At 39.3% G+C, this 21997-nt stretch overlaps 1 protein-coding gene across 4 annotated transcripts in view; it reads left to right on the plus strand.

Annotated features, from left to right (window-relative positions):
- Positions 1-21997, plus strand: part of ADAMTSL3 (ADAMTS like 3) — a 578319-nt gene that overhangs the window by 79000 nt on the left and 477322 nt on the right. For all 4 annotated transcript variants that reach the window (XM_027851959.1, XM_027851956.1, XM_027851957.1 and 1 more), the window contains exon 3: positions 12434-12553. In XM_027851959.1, coding sequence (XP_027707760.1) covers positions 12434-12553 — 120 coding nt within the window. The remainder of the gene's footprint in view (positions 1-12433; positions 12554-21997) is intronic.

A 21997-nucleotide genomic window follows, 5' to 3' on the forward strand; every position in this document is an offset into this window, starting at 1 on the left:
GAGAAAAAGTAGAGAAAAATAAAGTTAAGCTGAATGAGTACATAGTTGTTTTCAATCAGCAGATATCTGTATGCTCCAATGGTAGTAAAAGATCTGCCAAAATTGAATGTGTGTCACAAGCATCCTTTCTGGGAGTGGTTCATAAACTCTCCAACTGGGGAACATTATGTGTTGAGCCAACAGTTAGCCTTCATTCACAGCTAAGTTGGGGTGGTGTTTGTTCTGGTTTCAGAACAGAGTGAGATCTGGGAAACAGTTGGCATCTAAATGCTAGAGACTGATGGGATGTGAGAGGTCATCTCCTTCACCCTTCCACTAGCACAGGAATCCATTTGGGAGAATGCTGTACATATGATCTCAAACAATGGCATGTTATAAAGGAAATCTCTAATGGCTGTTTGCTTAATTCTGGGGGTTGGTAGGGGTGAAATATCACAGAGAAAGGAATAGGTACAGGTAGTATGCAGTCATGGACCAGAAAGAACAATGGAAGAATTGAGGACTCCAGCGTTGCATGATATAATTTAAATGTTGCTACTCTTGATGAGTACTTCCATTTTATTCCTCTTATTTTATTCCTTGTAAGAGTACACTGTCTAAAAATAGCCATTTTGTGGTAGGGCATAGAAGGGCCCACTGGGACACAGTCACATTACTAGGAGACAGATTGCAGCTTGTTTAAGAAAGAGCTTTCTTAAAATCAGAGCTGTCCAACAGTGGAATGGGCTGTTTTGTGAAGTGGTGAGCTCCCTGTCACTAGAATTGATAAAACAGGCTGGGTGACCATCTTTCACAGATGAGATAGGGCAGCCTGTGGCCTGCAACACTCTTGAGTACAGCCTAAAAATCTTAAAATGTAATTAGGAAATATTTAACAAAACAAAAATACAATAGAACACAAATTATATTAATATATGGTTTTCTAAGTCAATATGTATCCCACAAAGATCTTTATGTATGATTTAATGACCCTCCTTCCCCTTCCTATTTGAGTTTGACACCACTGATGTAGAGGACATTCCTGAATTAGGAAGTACATTGGCCTATATATAATTTTTAAAGTCCCTTCCAACTTTGATTCATTATTGTATGTACTTGTACTTGAAATTAACTACAGTGGATTTGGAGCCAGCAAACTTGGATCTGAAGATCACACAGCTCGTAAGTGTCTGAGGTCACATTTGAACTCGAGTCTTTCTGTCTGCAGGCCCAGCAGCTCTATCTAATCTACCACCTAGCTGCCCCAGTGAATTGTAAAATGAAAGCATTGGACTACAGGACCTCTAAGGTCCCTTCCAGGTCTAAATGGATGATCTAAATGGATGTACATTTAGCACCTGAATATCTGTGAATTTTGAGAGGATCCTAATTAGAAGATAATTTAGACTTGAGTATCTTCGTTGTGGTTGTTATTTGGAATTAGGCAGCAAAATGAGAATCTTAAGGGCAAGGAACTGAATGCCTCTGGTCCTAAAAAGAGGAGGCAGAATTTTTGTGTGTTTGTAGTTTAGAGAAAGCAGATTATCATCCATAGAGTTACACCAAATACAGGATTAAGGTTGTTACAGAGATTGCACCAAACTGGCCTTGGAGATTAAGGGCCAGCAGCTAGTAGGAGAAAAGGTGTGATCAGGTTCTAGGTTACAGTCTTTGCCAGGGTGGTCAGCGTGGAGCATAGGGAGAGAGTTGCCCAGCAAAGATGCCAAGAGGGAGTAGACCAGATTGTTCATCAGAAGACTCATTCTGGGATTCAGGTGCCTTGGGGAAGTTAGCAGTTTGTTAGGACCAAGTTTTACTGGACTTTGCAAAAGGCAAAAGGACTGTTCTGTTTTTGTTTTCACTTTGAACCCGCTGCGGGTTATTCATGCTCCAACTACACAAGGCTATACTTGTCTAATAAACCTTGGGGCAATAGTTAGACATAGAAGGTGATTAGAGCATGGAGTTGAGTTCTAGAAGGAATTCATCATTTCACAAACAGTGCCAGGTTTATTGAAATCAAATGAACAGAAAGTCAAGTCTGTTAATTAGGGGAGGTCAGAAATAAATGCAACTGCCTTAATAATACAGAAATGTCTTTTAATTGCTCAGAGGAAGTGTGATGAAGTAGAAAGTAGACCAGATTTAGTGCACCTGGGATCTAGGTGCAATTGCCTTTGCAGTCACAACTTCCTTAGGCTTTTTAGGTTTTTCATCTGTAAAATGAGGCTAGACTAGGTGACCTCTCAGTTGCCATCCATCTATAAAAGTCGGAGAATCTGTCCATGATGTTACTTCCTTCATAACTGTTGTACATGTCCTCTGATAATATGGTGCTAGATTTGAGATCATGTGACCTGGCTTTCAAATTCACCCCTGCCATTTATTATATGGATTAATATGGGTGAGCCTCTTCATATCTTTGGGCCTCTGTTTCCTCATCTGTAAAAGTAGGTAGTCGGGTCCCTTCTATCCCCAAATCCATGATCCTGTGGCCATATTCTTTCTTATTTGCCTCCTTCCATCTTCCATCCTATTTCCTTGGTTTTTTTTATTCTTTTTTTTTTTTTGCTAGGCAATGGGGTTAAGTGACTTGCCCAGGGTCACACAGCTAGTGAGTGTTCGGTGTCTGAGGCTGGATTTGAACTCAGGTTCTCCTGACTCCAGGGCTGGTGGTCTATCCACTGCACCACCTAGCTGTCCCTCCTACCTCCTTGTTAACCTGAGTCTTTGTGGTTAAAGTTAACTTTCTCCAAATATTTCTACTACTGCATGCTTCTTATGACATGTATTCTCTGTAGAACAAAGATTTATTAACAAAATAGGAAATGTATTGAGCAGGAAATATGTGTTCTAGTCCGAAGATACAGTCTCTTGAATTGAATGTATAATAAACAATGATCAGGTTTAATAAACCAATGGTTATTTTCAAGGCAGTAAGGGATTTTCTTATTTTAACATTATACACTGGACAAAATATGTTCTTCCTCTCTGATTCTTTTGGGGAAGAAATTCAAGTATCATGTCATCTTTATTTTGCATATTTTTCACCTAAATATTTCATCCATCCCCAGTTTTAAGGATTTAAAAAAATACTCTCTACTTATTTAAAAAAAACATTCCTTTCCTACTTTCCTACCTGGCAAGGCTGTTTTTCATAACACCACCTAGTCAGGAGCTTCGACTTTTTATAATCAAAAGTGAATGGGATAAAGTTGGAAAGGCTGAGAGAAAGGAGAGCTGGGCTCTAGTTCAGACTGTCACTAATTAGCTGTGAGTCATTTTAGAGTCTCTGCATCAGTTTTCATGTCAGTCCTATCAATCATCAAGTATTAAGTACCTACTAACTAGGAGGTATTGTGCCAGGTGCTAGGGATATAAAGACAAAAGCAAAACATGCCTTTCCTCAAAGAGCTTACCTTCTATCAGGGGAAACTATGCACTGTATAGGCATGTGCAAACTGGATGCAAGGTGATTTGGGAGAAGAAGGTGCTAGTAGCTGGAGGCAGGTGGGAAACAGGTCAGGAAAGACTTTAGCTGGAAGGTATTCTTTGAGTTAAGTATCAAATCTTGAAGAAGCTGTGGATTTTAAGAGGTGCAGGGGAGGAAGAAGTGCATTCTAGGTACTGGGAATAGTCATACAAAGGCCATGGGACATGGAAGTGTGAGGAACAGTTAGAAGGACAAATTGACTGGACCATAGAATACATAAAGGGGAGGAATGTGTAACAAGACTGGAAAGGTAGATTGAGGTCAGGTTGTAAAGGACTTTAAATGCCAAATAGAACAATTCATGTTTGTTCTTAGTGATATTTGAGAAACTTTGGAATTTATTGAATAGGACAGTGACATAGTCAAACCTGCACTTTAGGAGAATCACTATGGCAGCTTTGTGTAGGAAGGGACACCAATTAGAAGACTGTTACTGCAATCTAAGTAAAGAGTGATGAGGGCCTGAACTAGGGTGGTGGCTGTATAAGGTTGTGAGAGGTGTTAACAAAGTTAGAAATAATGAATTTAGGCAGTTGAATGGTGTGTGGGGTGAGGGAGAGGTAGAAGTTAAGGATCAAACCAAAGTCATAAAACCAGGCTTACTGGAAGGATGATGGGGACCTTGATGGTAATAGAAACGGGGTAGGTTTTGAGAGAAACATACTAACTTCTGTTTTGAACATGTTGAGTTTGAGATTCCTACGGGGCATCCACTTTGAGATGCCCAGGGTCCAAGATCAGAGGACCTGGATTAAAATTCTGTCTCTTTCATGTTTTATTTTCACCTCTGTGACCTTTAACTTCCACCTTTACCTTTGCTGTGCCTCAGTTTCCTCATTTGTAAAATGAAAGAGACAGAGGAGAGACGGAGACAGAATACATCTCTTACAGAGCTTCCCCCTACCCCGCCAAGGTCCTGGCTTGTCAGTTTGCTGTGCTTTTTAAAGTGTTTCTTGGCTGCAGGAGGAGTGTGCCTTCAGCTTTGCAGCCCAAATCTCTCTCCTTCCACCCCATAAAATAAAGTTAGTAATGTAGGATCATGGGACTTAGACCTGGAAGGCTTCTTCAGAATCACTTGCCAACCCCATCATTTTACAGACAAGGAAACTGAAGCCCTGAGAGGTGGTAAAGTGACTTGCCTAAAGTCACAAATGAAACAAGTGGTAGAGACAGGGAATTGAACCCAGATCTTTCTCATTCCCAAATAAGGGCTCCTCTCAAAACACCCCGGTTGCCTCCTTATGGTTACCAGTTAGTTTTTAAAAGCAAAAAAAAATCATAAAACCATAAGACCAGGGCTCTGTTTAGGATCTGAGTGTTTTATAGGCCAATTTGTCTAGAATGTAAAATGGAAAATAAAAAGAACATGATGGTCATTGCAAAGTTTAAACAAAGTTAGAGATCACCTTTTCAGAATTTAGCACAAATTCATGGAATGCTGGAAATGACATTTTATTGATGCTACACAAGAGAGCACAGATGGGAAATCATAAAGATGAGTGAGGATGTCTTATATAAATATGAAGTATCTTTTTGAAGGAAGACTTGAGTGTTGTTGTATAGGGTAGTTATCTCTGGTATTTGAAGGAATTACTGCTTATGTTATTTCCAGGATAAAAGCCATAACTCTGTAGCCATATTGATGGTAGGGATTGGGACGTGTAAAAACCACCCTCGATGTATTACTTTGTAAGTTATAAAGTAGGCAGTACAGTGCAGGAGAAGGGTCATTGTAAGAAGAATCAAGAGTATTGAATCCTGATCTTCATTTTGCTTCAGTTAGAAGTATGTCTTTCTGGGCCTCATTCATTCATTCTAGTGTGTATATTGGTAAAGTTAAAGGGTTGCATTCATTAAATGATCTCTAAGGTTTTTCAAAGTTCTTTGATGCAATGAAAAACTAGTCTCTAACTAGTTACAGCAAGTAATTGCTAACAATTTAGCTGTTCTCAGTAGTCAAACTTCAAAATGTTAGTTAGGAAATAGGAAGAGAGGAAAAAAGGTATGTGCTATTGGAGGCTACAAAAGTACTTATTTTTTTGTCCCCTAACTACGATGGAAACACAAAAACCTATTACGAGGTTACTGGGGAGAAGAGAGGAGAGTGCTTATGGCTGACATCAGCCTGAACCCAACCTGGCCAGTAGATGGATCCCAGTTATTTTTCTGACATTGGAAATCTAGAGTTTGTGTCCTGTTGGACAACTTTGGGGTCCATGGCCCCATATAGTTATGCCATCTGCCTCTCTTCCAGTCAGCTGCAGATGGGAATGCAAAGATGTGATTGTGAGGCAGAAATGAGACTTGTCATCCATTCTTAAAATTGGTTTTATGTTTCTGCTTCAGAGGTGAAAGTGGGGAGTATCCAGGCTTCTTTGCCCTTACTACTGAGCTTCATTGTACTGTTCAGGAGTCCCATTTGGCAATCTCAAACGTACAGAGAACCCTGACAAGGACAACGTGATTCATAATTCCCACATCACAGGACCTTGGTTCATATCCCACTGCCAACACTTGCTATCTCAATCAATCAGCAAACATTTATTAAGTGCCTACTATGTGCCAGGAACTGTACTAAGCACTAGAGCTACAAAAAAGAGGCAAAAGAAAGTCCTTTACTGGAAGAAACAGCATGCGAACATACATACATATATATATGTGTGTGTATATATATATATATATATATATACACACAAAATATACAATGCAATATACAAATATATATACATATTCACACACACGTATATATATATATATATATATATACACATATATAGCAAGCTACATACAGGATATCTAGGAAATAATTAACTGAGGAAAGGCACTAGAATTAAGAGGTGTTGGGGAAGGCTTCCAATAAAAGAAGTGATTTTCGTTGGGACTTAAAGGAAGCTGGGGAGGTCAGTATACAGAGCTGAGGAAGGAGAGCATTCCAGGAATGAGGGACAGCCAGAGAAAATCCCTGTAGCTGAGAGCTAGAGCGTCTTATTCATGAAACTCAGGAGGCCAGTGTCACTGGATTGAAGAGTACATGCAAGGGAGTAAGCTGTAAGAAGACTGGAAAGGTAGGTGGGGGCTAGGTTATTAAGGACTTTGAATGATGAATAGAGGATTTTATTTTTGATCCTAGAGGCAATAGGGAGTCACTGGAATTTATTGAGTAGGGCGAGGTGATGTGGTTGGACCCATATTTTAGGAAAATCATTTTAGTGGCTGAATGGAGAATGGATTAGAAGGGGGAAAGATTTGAGGCAGTCTGACTCACCAACAGGCTAATGCAGTAATCCAGGCATGGAGCTATAAGGACCTGTACCAGAGTGGTAACCGTATCAGAGGAGAGAAGAAGGTATATTTGAGAGATGTTGTAAAGGTGAAATCAAGCAGCAGATTGGATATGAGAAATAAGAGATAGTGAGGAGTCCCTGGAGGACTTCAAGGTTGTGAGCTTGAGGTACTGGGAGGAGGGTGTTATCCTTGACAGTAATAGGGAATGTAGGAGGATAGGGACAGTTAATAGGGAAAGATAATGAGTACAGTTTTGGACATGCTGAATTTAAGATGTCTGCTGAACATCCAGTTTGAGTTATATGAAAGGCAGTTGGAAATGTGAGATTAGTTGTCAGCAGAGAACTTAGGGCAGGATAGGTAGATTTGGGAATCATCAGAAAAGAGATGGTGGTAACCTCTATGAACCTGGGCAAGTTACACCTTCCCTACCTTAATTTCTTATCTGCAAAATGAGGGATTTGGCCTCTGAGGTTTTTTTTTTTCAGCTCTAGATCTTTCATCCAGGCATCTTCTTTCTTTCTTTCCATTCCATTCCCCTTTCCCCTTGTTCTTTCTCTCAGGTTGCAGATACAGGAACTAACTGCCCTTTCCACTCCTCTTAGCTTCAAGATCATTGTTAATTATGAAAAAGGTGGGTATAGGAGCAGGTGTGGTAGAGCAAAAAGAACATTAGAATGAATATCAGATGACCTGGGTTTGAATGCTCTCCCTTCCATTTACTACTTGGTGTGATCTGGGGTATGTAACTTCACCCTTCTGAACCCTTATTGAAAATATTGTTAATAGATTTCAGTGGATCTGTGATGTGTCTGGATGATTGTGGGGGAAAGGGCTTGATTTACTGTCTCAGGAAAATGTATACATAACCCACTTTTAAGTTTAATCTGCATTATTAATGCCTTCTTAAGTTTAGATAATCAACAAAGGAGCAAATCAAGCCCTAATTTGTAGCCAATTTCTTAGGTGTAAATGCTCACACTAAAAACTTAACAGTATACTCTCCAGAGCTGGTTAGAGCTGGCTCCAATACATCCCTGATTATTATTATTATTATTATTATTATTATTTGACTAGACTTGTAGTTTTATCAGGGTAGGGAGCTCCATGTGAGGCACTTATCAGTACAGATGGGCACTTGCTATTCAGTTTACGGACTTAGATCAGGCGTTCTTAATCTTTTTGGTATCATGGACCCCTTTGGCGGCCTGGTGAAGCATATAGATTCCTTCTCCAAATAATAGTTTTAAATACATAAGATAAAATGCATAGGATTGCAAAGGAAATATATTATATTTAAATAGAATTATCAAAATATTGAGAGTCCTAAGTCCATGGACCCCTTTGGGATTAAGAGCTACTGTCTTAGAAAGTTGCCTGGGCCATTGAGGGAGATTAAGTTACTAGCTCAGGGTCACTTAGTCAGTATTTATCAGGAATGGGATTTGAACCTGACTCCGAGGACGGCTCTTTAATCAACCATGCCACCCTGCTTCTCCTCATTTTTAAGTGTTTGGAGAGACGCTTATGGAAGAGGGACCACACTTAGGCTTGGAGGGAAGAACTGGGAAAAAATGAGTGGAAATTGCAAAGAATCCCTATTAGACATAATGTAAGGAAAACTTTCTAACAATTACAAGTATTCCGTAGTGAAGTGGGCTGCCTCTAACAAGCAGTGAGTTTCCCCTGCCTAGGAGTGTTCAAGCCAAAGTTGGGTGATCACTTGTTGGGTATGTGGAAGAGGGGATTTTTTGTTCAAATATAGGTTGGGCTGGTTGGCCTTTGAAGTATCCCTCCCAATTCTGAGATTATAGCAAGATAAGACACAAACATGAAAAAATAATTACAATTCAAGGCAATGGAAAATACCAAATGAGTAATGAGTACTTTCATGAGGCAGAAGAAGGAGTAGCCACTACTAGCTTAATTCTAGGGCTACCCCCATGCCTGGAATGCTCTCCTCATCTCTGCCTACTGGCTTCCTTGAAATCCCAACTAAAATCCCATCTTCTGCAGGAAGTCTCTCCTAATCCCTCTTAATTCTATTACCTTTACTCTTTTGATTATTTCCTATTTATCCTGGATATAGCTTGTCTATAAGTGTTTGTTTGCATGTTGTCTCTCTCATTTGATTGTGAACTCCTTGAGGGCAGGGACTGTCATTTGCCTCTTTTTGTATTCTCAGCCCTTTGCACATTGCTAAACACATAGTGGGGGCATAATAAATGCTTATTGACTGACTGATTGGACTGCTCAGAGAAGACAATGGAGGAGGTAAGATTTTTGCTGAATCTAGAAGGATATATGGTGAGAACCATATCTTGAAGAGCTTTGAATGCCAGATTACATGGTTGGACTATATACTGTTCCATATAAGAAAAAATATAAAGATTTTTAAACAAGGAAGTATGGGGATAAAAGTGTTGTTTTAATAAGTTTAAAACAGCCAAATAGATTAAAGATGAGAAACCTGAAGATGGAGAGACCATTTAGGAGCTAATGTAATGGTCTAGATAAGAAATAGAGTGTCTAGACTATGGTGGTGCCAGTAAAAATGGAATGGATGGGAGAAAACATGTAAAGAGAGAATTGGCAGGATTTGGGGAGTGATCAGATAGTGGGATAATGGACAGGAAGGAGTCAAAGATAACCAAGATTTTCAGAGTTTGGGTCACTGGCAAGGTGATAGCACCGTTTTCAGCTAGCCAATGAGATTCTGGTTAGTGCTGCAGCAGGTAAGATATAGTGTAGCTTTGGAAATAAAGTGACTTACTGTTGGACTTCAAGCAAATCAGAATATCTATAGACTTGGAAACTTATTTCATTCAAGATATAGAACATCTAGAGTTTGTAATGAAAACAACAGCAAAAAGAACTAATGTTAGACAACAGTGTAGAATTCCTCGGAGAGTCGGGTGGTGGGGAAGGGGAGGGAAGAAAAATACTTCCCTGCTCCGGGTCTCAGAAATCAGGAGTTTGGAACGAGGACTGTCACGCACATTCTAGTTCTGACAGTCAGTGAGCTTCTAGGTGTGTTCAGAAGACAGTGTATTCTTGGGATAGGGAGTATGGTAGAGTGCAGTAGTGTCAGACTCCAGTGGATCCTCGCTTGCTCAGTTTTGACATAGAAAGCCACAAATTAACATTAGCTATATTGTATTGTATTTTTATTTTTGTTAAACATGGCCTGGTTTCAGTACACTGGGTGGGGGAAGGGAGGAGAGTTTTGGAGACACTTCTGGTGTAAAGTACTAAACTCAGACCTCTTGGAACCCAGAAACACCTGAGTTTCTATTACACTTTGTCTTAGTTTCCTTTTCTGCAGAATGAAGCTATTGGACCTTATTTATGGCCCGCTAAAGTCCCTTCCAGCTCTAAATCTCTGACCTTGGGATCCATATGACGATGACTAAGTGCTGGAAGAGGAAGATATTTCTGGGAGCAGCAATGGTCATAGAAATATTCATGAAATTGATAGTAATTAAAGTGGATCATCAGGCATAGGTAGTAATAATTATAATTGATATATATCATATGTGCTAATGCTTGCAGAATGCTTTAAATACATTTTCTTATGTGATTTTCACAACTCTACGAAATAGGTACTATGGCTATTATCCCCCCATTTTACAGAGGAGGAAACTGAGGCTCAGAGAGATTAAGTGATTTGCCCATGATCATATAACTAGTAAGTGTCAGAGGTGGAATTTGAACCTCAGTCTTCCTAACTACATGTAGCTCTGTTGCAACTATTCCATAATGCTTCTCAGTAGCATTAAGATTGATGGCCTAGTGATTAATTTAGGAACAAATGCCCTCCCCGCTTATCTTCGTGCCCTTGTATCATCCCTATTCATGTTGACATCAATTCATCCCTGGCCAAACTTCCCACTCCTCCTCCGTGTTGTTCTCAACCGGCATCAGTTATACAACATTCAGGCCCTCTTTCCCCTCCCATTACTCCAATCCAAACATCCCCTCTTGCCAACTAATATTTGTCTCCTTTTACTGTGTTTGATTCTCTACCCGACTAGTTCTCCTCTCTTCATTTTGCTCCCTGTTCATGAGAGAAAATAGTTTTCCCCTCATTCACTGACTGCCTATTCTGACACGCGGTACCCCTCTCTCTCTCAGCCAGTGACTGTCAGGAAAGACTGGGGTTTGTGGGATAAACAAGTGACTGGTGTTGGGGGAGGGGTTGAGTTTCTTAGGTGTTAAGTAGGAGGACCAGTGTGGGAAATGAGACTGTGTCAGCAGGGAAGCAGGCTAAGGGAAACGTAAAAATTTTAGGACATAGGAAATTAGAAATTTGGAAGGGACCTAGGGGCCATTGAATTCAACCCCCTGATTTTAGAGACAAAGAAACTGAGGCCCCTCAGAGTTAAAGTAACTGATCCAAGGTCATCCAGCAGGCAGAGTCAGGACTAGGATTTGTTAGGCCATCAGTGAGGGCCGTCATCTAGTGTTTCACAAAGATAGAGTTTATTGTACAGCATTTAGCACAATGCCTTATCTGTAGGTATTCAGGAAAAGTTTGTTATGTCTGCATGCATGCATGATTGAAACATGCTTCAGACTCTGGGTAGGGAGAAAGAGAGGACCTTATGTATGTATCATTTCCATTCTTTATCAAAATGACAGTTCCATTTCTTATAATAATCATGATAAATCATTTTCAGGTTTATAAAGTACTTTCCACATTATCCTGTGAAGCAGTTTCTCTTAGTATTATTAGTTCCCATTATTGATGAGGAAACTGACCCAGAGAGAAGTGATTTACTTATTGTCCCATAATAAGCTTCAGAGCAGGGTGTCCAGCCCTGGTTCCCAGACTGTGGTCTCATGTGGACCAGTGATAGGGGTAAGTCCCCTAGTAGCACAGGGAGCCTCAGGAAGGAGACAAGCCAGGGGTAAGGAGACTCATCTTTATCTGGGTCTGATGGAGTTGGCTTGACTTGAGTATCTGTTTTTTTGTAGCTTCTCCTTTCAGAGGAAGTATTTCCTTAGGTGTAAAGCATGTTTTATCTTCCAGTAGAATGTAAGATGCTTAAGGGCAAAGATTTTTTTTCTTTTTGTTTTTCCTTTATATCCAAAGCATTTATCATAGATGCTTAATCAGTGCTTATTGAACTAAGTTAAGTTGCATAAAGTTAACCCTGTGACTTTAGGCAAGGACTGGGCCACTCAGATATAACATAACATCTATTTTACATTCAGATCCAAACCAAAGGTTTTTAAAGCCTCACACAGACTATTGTACATTGCTTCTAAGACAACTGAGTAGGCTACAGCAGTAAGAAAACAAGGCATTAGAAAATGATTATCAAGAGGCAAGAAACTGGATCCTGCTGGAAAAAAAAAGATTACAGGTTGCTGAGTTTGGACGATCACTGTAATATAAGTAGTTTTCATTTTTCTAGCCTCTATAATGTTTAATTTCTTGGAGATCATTTGCCAGACAAATGCAATGCCTGCTTTAATGGGGAATCTCATTACTGACATCTTGTGGCGGGCAATGAAAATCTTCCCTCCTGTTCCCATAGAACCTTTCCACTTAAAGGCATCATCTCTTCATGATTCATTTTGAAATGTCTTTTCCCCATGTTTCCATCATCGTTTACATGGGTGATATGATCCCTCAAACCTGAATGTGACTGGGGTAATCTTTTCTTTTAGGCAAGAGCAGAGAAGTCTCCAGGGGCATACTTCCTGCCTGAGTTTGCCCTTTCTCCCCAAGGAAGTTTCCTTGAAGATACAACTGGGGAGCAGTTCCTCACTTACCGTTATGATGATCAGGTGAGTAAAAGATAAAATAATAATTGGACCTGGGTTGATTGTGCAGTAATTCAAATTAAAAATAAAATCTTGTACAATAAATCCTACTTTTCTACCTTCTACTTTCTGGTATAGTAAAGAGCCTGCCTGATACATTACCTGAATCATGGATAAATGAAAGGTCATTTGTTGTTGAAATATTACACAAACTTACATTCAAATATGAAAATTATATGAAAAGTCATTTAAAAATATTTTAATTTGAGGCTGGGAGAGGGAGAAAGAATACTTCTGTAAACAGATTAAGTAACCCAGTTCACATTTTTTGAAATGTGTCTGCCTGAATAGGGTGCAGTGGTTTTTTACACAGCCGGGAACCTTTCACCATGTTGGAATTTTACTGGTATTACAATTTATAGCTCTAGTTAATCCAGAAATCAGTGATCCTACACGTTTTAATATGAGAACTTCAGAGAAACTAATTGAGAGGGAGAGTAAGGTATAAAATTGGGTGTCTGGAAAATAACAAGTCATGCATCTTATAATTAAAGAGTGGTAATGACTTCTCCAGGACTCCACAGATACATTATATTTAGCATAACAACAATATAAAAAGATTTTTTAAAAAGAAAAAGAAACCCCATTAATCCTGGGCAAAGGGGCTAATGCAGAGCTGGAAAGTGTGTGGCATACAGTAAAAGTTGACTCAAAGCACATTGTTTTCCAGAAGCCCTATTGAACACCATGTGTGATCCACTAGCATGACATTCATAGGTCCTTAAAATATGTTTCTTTTAATTAAATCAAAGGAATAGGGTAAGACTCTCATAGAACCAGTGAGTAAGAGCTACAAACCCAAACTTCAAAGAAAATGTTTAAAAGTTCATTTTACCCAACCGAGTAGACCTGATATATGTGGAAATCAGCAGTTAAGGTACTTTTTAAAAAGTGGAAACATTCTAAGCAGATTCAGGGAGAGAGAAGAAAGGTATATCTTGGGAATCTTTGCCATTATAGGTACCCCAAACCTCTTTTTTCTTACTCCTCCATTCACCATAGAAAACTGAAAATCCAAAATTCATGGTAACTCCTGGATGCTACTCACAGTTTTTTTGAGGAAACTGGAGAGCATTGCCACGTATTAAAAACAATGACATTTTGCCTTCTCAATATTATATGATGGAATTGCCACAGCACAAAGTTCAGCCCTTGTCAGATGCTGTAATGGAAGAGGAAAGGGAATATAGCCTATGTGATCTTCCAAGTGAATGGGGCATATTCAGGTGATGGTTTTGTATAGAGAATGCCAGTTATATTTTCTGAACCCAGATACTCAGGGAAATATACAGAAATGTGGGTACCAGTGACTGTGCTGGGCCTAAGACAAAGTTGACATGAACACCAGGGAATCCTCTAGCTCAGTGCCCTCATTTTATTGATAAGAAAACTGAGGCTTAGAGTGATGAGATTCTTTGAGGTTTTCAGGGGATTTTCAGGTTGATTTCCCTAAAACTGAACCATGGGCATCAGGAATACAGAAAGGAGCTGTGATTTCATATGTAGGACCTCAACCTTATGAATGCATATCTGCAGCCTATGACTTGCTAGATAAGCCCATAGGTGATACTGGGGGCAGACAGAGGTGAAGTAGCTTGTTTAGGGCTCCAAAGTTATCAAGAATCAGAGGCATAATTTGAACTTGAGTCTCCGACTGTAAGCAGTTACTGTATCCAGTTATAACATGCTGCTAATTGATGGAGTCTATGGAAGAGAAATCCTAACAAATCTTCAGGTATTCCAAAGTGAAGTAAAAATAGCATGGGGCTACAGTAGGTGCTGTTTAAGATGATAACTAATTCATGTAAGCACATGTCTGACAAAGAGTATTGGTACCAGAGCTATCTCGGAGCTATCTTGGAGCTTTTTCATAGGATAAAAGCTTGGTAGGGGTTCCAAAGACAAAATTCAAAGACATCTTCCTCCTGAGGAAGTTTTAGGAAACAGGAAACCATTCTGTAGGAGCATTAGACTGACAGAATTAGGGGTTGGTTTGAAGTGTGAATCTCTTAGGTAGGGCCATGTCGTTAGCTAACAAAGATTCAAGCTAGAGAGGTAGAGTGGCTTGATGGGATAGACTGGATTTGTCAGGAGACTTGCCTTTGTATCCCAGATAATTGATAGCTCCCTGGTTATAAGCAAGTTCCTAACCTCTCAGAGCCTTGGTTTCCTCATCTGTAAAATTGGCATAATACTACTGTGCTCTCTTGTCTATAGGGTTATTATGAGTACAGGACTTTCCAAATCTTAAGGCACCAAATGAATGTGAGCTATTATTATTTTAGTATGGTATAATAGGGAGAGCATGGGATTTGGTAAGAGAACTTCATTTGAATATTAGCCCCGACATTTGGCTGTGTGAAAAGAAACAAATCACTTGATCCCTGTGAGCCTTAGTTTCCACATCTGTAAAATAGATATGATACATTCCATCATTACCTACCTCCTAGAATTGCTGTGAGAAAGTGGTTTGTAAGTCTACAGGGCTATGTAACTGTCTCAATCATAGAACATTAGAGCTGGAACCTTTCAGATTATCTGGTCCAGTCCCCTTATTTTGTTGATAAGGAGACAGGTTTAGAGTGCTAAAGCTATGGGAGACCTAGTGTTTAAGTGAGAAGTACTGAACTTGGAGTCACTGGACCTGAGCTTGAATCCAGTCAGTAAATATTAAGCACCTACTATGTGCCAGGCATTGTGCTAAATTCTGCAGTTACAAAAAGAGGCAGAAGACAGTCCCTACTGTCAAGGACCTCACAATCCAATGGAGGAAACAATAAACAAAACAAGCTATATATAGGAAAAACAGGACATAATTTAAAGAAGGAAGAGGGCACTAGAATGGGATTCTTATAGATGATGAGATTTTCATTTGGCCTAAAGGAGGTCAGGTCACCTACTAACCTGTGTGACAAGAGACAGCATAGGGGCACCTAGGTGGTGCAGTGGATAGAGCACTGGCCCTGAAGTCAAGAGGACCTGAGTTCAAATCCAACCTCAGACCAAACACTTATCATTTACTAGCTGTGTGACTCTGGGCAAGTCACTTAACCCTAGCTGCCTTAAAAAGAGAGAGAGAGGGAGAGAAAAGAGAGAGAGAGAGAGACAGACAGACAGACAGACAGACAGACAGACAGCATGGTACAGTGGAAAGAACACCAGATTTGGAGTCAAAGGATTAGGGTTTCAATCTCATCTCTGCTGTTTACTAGTTGTGTGACTTTGGGCAATTCACAAACTTCCTGAATTTCTCAACATCTCTTATGTAGGTACCCCTCTTTCTAACCTCCCAGGTACATTCCCAGTTCCAGCTCTCTACCTCTTGCCTGGACCATTACACTAGCCTCTGAATTGGTCTCCCTGCTTCAGGGCTCTCCCTGCTCTAGTCCATCCCCCACACAGATAGCTGCCAAAGTGATTTCCCTAAAGTGAAGGTCTGATAATGTCATTCCTCAACTTAATTGACTCCAGAGGCTCTCTGTTACCTCTAGGGTCAAATAGAAACTCTTTTGTCATTTAAAGCCCTTAATAACCTGACTTCAGTCAGTCAGTCACCTAGCATTTATTAAGCACCTGCTGCATACCAGATACTATGTTAAGTGCTGAGCAAATAAAGAAAAGCAAAAACCAGTTAGTTCTTGCTTTCAAGGAGCTCACCATCTAAAGAGGAGAAAACATGTAAACAACTATATACAAACAAGATCTGTACAAGGTAAATTGGGGCTAATTTCAGAGGGCAGGGAAATTCCCTTGAAAATGATAAAGTACTCTGTACATGTTAGTCATTACCATCACATTGTCCCTTTTTACTTACTATACAATTTAACCAAACTGACCTTTGTATCATTCCTTAAACATGACTGTCTACTCTTCATTTCCCAACTCTATGCCTTTGTACCAGACATCTCCCTTGCCTAGAATGCACTCCCTCCTTATTTCCACATTGTAGAATTAATTTCCTTCAAGATTCAGCTCCTGTATCACCTGGTCTTTCCTGCTATGGGTGCCATCCTTCTGGAAATTGCTTCTTATTGATTTTACATATGCCTGTACACATAGACATGCTGTCTCCCTGATAGAATGTAATCCCCTTGAAGGGAGGGACAGTTTTGCTCTTTTCTTTGTATACCTAGCACCTAACAAAGTGGCTGAGTACATAATAGGCACTTACTAAATGCTTGTAGATTGGCCTACTGACTGATTACAAAATGAGGGGGATGGATGAGATGGCCTCTAAATTCCATCCAGCTCTAAATTCAATTATTTTGTGATCCACTGAAGTCACTCAGCTTCTCAGAGAGCCCTCACTTTCCTCGGCAATAAGATGAGGGGATTGTACTTGGTGACTACCAAAAACCTTTCCAGCTCTAGTTCTGTGATTTAGAAGTGATCTGAAGTCACTTGTCTAGGGTCGCACAATTGGGTTAGTGACAGAGCTGGGAAAAGAAATCTAATTGTGTCCTACTAAATGAGAAGGTTTTCAGAGCTGTTCCCTTTTAGTACAAGAAACTTTATCTCTCTCTCTCTCTCTCTCTCTCTCTCTCTCTCTCTCTCTCTCTTTTATTGGTGAGGCAATTGGGGTCAAGTGAGTTGTCCAGAGTCACACAGCTAGTAAGTATTATGTGTCTGAGGTCGGATTTGAACTCAGGTCCTCCTGACTCCAGGGCTGATGCTCTATCTACTGTGCCACCTAGCTGCCCCTACAAGAAACTTTCTCAACCAATAGATGGAAACTCTAATTGGGTTGTAAAGGTGTGTCTATCTAGCTGCTAAAAGAAAAACGACTTCATTGGGGGATTTAGCCACTAACTTTAAAATAGAAGGTACCTTAGGAGGAGTTCCTGGGACCATCCCAGTTTCAGAATTGTTATTTGTTGCAAAGAAAACCAATTAGAAGGTGTATTGATATGTTTTGTATGCGTATCTCATAAAGAGTTTTTAAGTAAGTGTTTTTTCATGAATGTATTAGTGAGAAGACATTCAGTTCATCTTAGGATGTCTCCTAGATTAAACATCTGGAAAACTAATAACATAAGAAATAGTAAAACACAGCTGCAATGTGGGCTACATTTAACAAGACCTATAAAAAAAGCCCAATACAGATCATGCTTGGGGGTGAAGCAGTTTTCTGTTGAAGGAAGTATTTGTTGTACCTAATTGAATAAATCCAAACAGAATATTCTCCATTACAGAATATTAATTGGATGGTTTTTCTTCACTAGAATGGCTTCTGTGTGTTTCATCTCATCCATGTAATAAAATACTTGAAGAATAAGTGAATTTCAGTGCTGGAGAATATCTTAGCAATAACCAAGTCCAGCCCTCTGCTTTTCAAGCATGTGAAAACTGTATCCCAGAAAGTTTAAGTTTCTTGCCTAAAATCACCCATCTAGTTAGTGGCAGAGGTGGGATGATAAGTCAGGATTGCAGATTTTATTTGGTTGTAGTTCTTTCCTGCACAGACAAATTGAAGTCCTAAATTTTCTTTTGCATAAAATGAATGCTATGGGTCCTATTGTCTAACAAGGATTTGAAGATTGAAGAATAGTAGAGGGCTTTACTGGGTTGCTCTCAGCTCCTACCAAGAATTAGGAATCATATCAATTAGAGATATTCTGAGGATTATCTAGATATATTGACTCTTCCTATTCTATTCCCATTTCTAAAATGTCATTGAATTAAATTTCAATATTAATTATGAAAATGCTTATTTTCTGTGAAATGAACATACACTTTGAAAATTTAATCCATTTAATACTTAGTAAAAACCATTTTAGTGAAGTTCTTATAAATTTCTTCCCTGACTGGTACAGAATTGAAATGACATTGGGGTAAAATAGTGATTTGGCATAGAATCAATAAATTTTTGGAATTGTTACTAAATTGGAATTGTTTCTTCCATTAAGGCTGCATTTATAAGTAAACAGTTGAATGTTGGTAGACTTACAAACTGGGAGTCTCAAGTTCAGAATTTTATTTTCTGTTCTACAGAAAAATAGAAAAGTATTATTATGGTTAAACTTTCTAGTGGTTCAGTTTCCATTTTTGTAAACTGAGATCAGTGGTGGTTTTTTCCAACTAAGATGATCTATTTAAGGCCTAAATTCAGTTTGGTAGAAATAAATGTAAAGATGTACATCTGGGTTCAAACAGTCAATTACACACCTATGAGGTGGAGGAGGCATTGTGAGAAAATAATTCCTGAGAAAAATGCTTTCAGATTTTAGTGGACTGCAATCTCAACATAACAATGGTTAATATACTCTCAGGCTACGTTAATCAAAGTGTAGTGTCCAAAATGAGGGAGGTATAGGCTAACTCTGTCTTGGTTAGATCACATTTGTAAAATTGTGTTCAGTTCTAGGCTCTGCATTCTAGGTGCCACATTTTAAATAACACATTAACAATAAACTTGAGGTAGTTCACAGGAGGGAAGAAGGATTTTGTGAAGACTCAAAACTCTGAAATACAGGGATCTGTTGAAAAAAACTGGGGATGTTTAGGCTGGCAAAGAGAAGATGTGGGGGGGAGGAAAGGCGGGGAGAGGGAATGACATGATTGTTTTAAGTATTTGAAGGGCTGTCATATGGAAGAGGGATTAGATTTGTTTGGTTTGGCCCCAGAGGGTAGAAATAGGAGTAATGGTTGGAAGTTTCAGATAGACAGATTTTGGCTCAATATTAGGAAATCTTCCTGAAAAATTAGAGCTATTCAAAGATAGAATGGACTGTCTCAGGAGGTAGCAAGTTCCATATCACTGGAAGACTAGGAATACAGTCTGGAGGAAGACTTGTTGAGGAAGCCATAGATAGGATTCATAGTTTTTCCAGGACCAGACTCGATGTCCTCTGAGCTCTCTTTCCACTCTCAGATTTTACTATTATTCTGTGATTCTTTCACCTCCCTCCTCTGTACCTAGATCAAGCCTGGGTAAATGGGTGTTTAGGCAGTCTTTGTTAATTGACTGGGAGCAGAGTGAAGGGGACATTATTAAGCCTTGTAATTGGAGGACCAGGGATCAAGGTCTTGGCCCTGGTAATTACTAATTGTATGACCACCGATAAGATGCTAAGTTTCTTTGAGTCTCAGGTTCCTTTTTAAATTGAAGATAATAATGTTTATACTGTCTGTGTCACAGAATGATAGCTGAGAAAAGTCAGTTTGTTAGCTATGATACATCATACAAATGTGTCACCTCCTTATTTTGATTATAAAGCCTTTCCTGATCCCTATGTTATTTCACTTTCCCCTTCAAAATGACTTTGTATTTATCTGTATACATGTTGTACTTCTTTGTTTAAATGTAAGCCTCTTGAGGGAAAGGATTTTTTTTCTTTGCATTCCCAGTTCCTAGCACAGTGCTGGGTATATAGTAGAAACTTAATAAATGAATTATAGCAGTTTCATTTTATTTTTTGGCAGTGTTCCTTTATTCCTCCTTATCTGTTGAAATTTATTGTTCTCCTCTCATTACTGGGTACCTGTTCTCTCATGGCTATTCATTACTCATAAGGTTTCACTTATCATATGCAGGTGTTCATTATCCATATCATAGGGATCATAGGATTTACAAATAAAGGATACCTTAAAGGTTGTTTAGATTAACTTTCCATTTGAGGAAACTGAGGCTCAGAGAGGTGACGTGACTTATTCAGGGTTACACTGGTAGAACCAGGATTTGAAGCCAAATCCTCTACCAATCCATTGTACTTTCCATAGTACTCTGCTGCCTCTTAATTCTGTATCTCCAGTCCCAACTTCTGTTACATTCTAATTCTACTTTAACCCTGTACTATAAATGGTTCCATTGTTCCCTCTCTCCTACTTCCTGCTTACCTAAAACCTGCTTCCCTTTTCCTCTAACAATTCATTATCTTCTTTCCTAACACTATCATGAGCACTACCATCCTTTGAATGATCCACTGTTTGATCTATGGAGACAAGTTAATTTCTCTGGCCTTTGTCTAGGTCTGGTCTTTGTACTCAAGTGCTACCTATGCTACTGTGCCAAACCTAGTATGACAAGTACTAGAAAGGGCTCAACATGTTGTAAGTTCTTAATAAGTGCTTGTTGACTGACTCATTGACTGAGCCCATTACCTGCCAAGGAAGCCCATTTCTCTCTTGGATAGCTCTAATTTTATGAAGTTCCCCCCCTTCCTCTAGACTACATTTGTGTTTTTGCAACTTCTACCCATTACTTCTAGTTCTGCCCCATATGACCTAACAAAAACTCTGTCATGATTCTTCCAAGTGAACTCAGTTGACCTCTCTCTGGGTCAACTCTGAAAACAAAATCAAGAAACTCTTATCTTTGACTTCAAGGAGTTTTACCAGCTGGTAATAACCCACTTCAGAGACTGTGGTTGTGGTACCATGGAAAGACCAATGATTCTGTAGTGAGAGGGCCTGGGTTCAAAACTCACCTCTGGCATTTAGTACCTATGTGACCTTGGGCAAATCATTTAACTTCTTTGGGTTTCAGTTTTCTCATCTGTCACATAAGGAGGTTGGACTTGGACTTCCCTTCCATTCTAACTAGTTGCAATCTTGTTAAAAGCGTCATTCTTTAAAACTTTGTCCACATTCTCTGCTAGCTCTGGTAAAAGAAGTACCCAGATTTCTCCAGTGAAACTTTTTAAAGGCCAGTGCTATTTTTAACTGCAAATCTTTTCAGCCTTGATCAATAGAATGCTTGGCAGACTGAACCCCACTGAATAAACAGATGATTTGACTGACAAAAGAGAAGTAAAGAAAGATTTAATGAGGAATAATAAATGCATGAACTTTCAGGGAAATTTCTAACTCAGTACATAATATACAAATCAATCAAAAATCAAAAATATGATCTTTAACAATAACCTTAAAGATAGAAGACACACAAGCTTCCCTTTAAATAGGATGGCATTAGATTACCTCTTCTAGGACCAATGGGACCTCAGTTGATATGAGGTCACATGAACTTCCCCACTCTAAACCAAGCCAAAAGTGTTGAGGGATAGTAGAGTAAATGGGTAAGAGACAGAGCCAGAAAGCAAGAGAAACCTGGTTTTGAGTTCTCTTCTCCCCATAAGAGAAACACTCCTGCCTAATCTGTTGACAGACATTTATTAAGCACCTACTATGTGACACACAATGGTAATACAAAGATAAATATGCAATAATTTCTTCACTCGGTAGCTTATATTCTCTTGGGGAGATAATGTTTAAATATATAAGTATATCTTCATGACTGCATGAGGAGAGAAGGCATTATCAGCTAATGGGATCAAGAAAGGCTTCACGTAGCCAGCAGGGCTTAAAGATAGGTTTTCTGTACTCTTCTAGGGCATCTGGGTGGCCCAGTGGATAGAGTACCAGGCCTAGAGTCAGGAAGACTCATTTTTCCTGAGTCCAAATTCGGCCTCA

This window comes from Vombatus ursinus, unplaced genomic scaffold (assembly GCF_900497805.2).
Source record: "Vombatus ursinus unplaced genomic scaffold, bare-nosed wombat genome assembly UNPS02009205.1, whole genome shotgun sequence".
NCBI lineage: Eukaryota > Metazoa > Chordata > Mammalia > Diprotodontia > Vombatidae > Vombatus > Vombatus ursinus.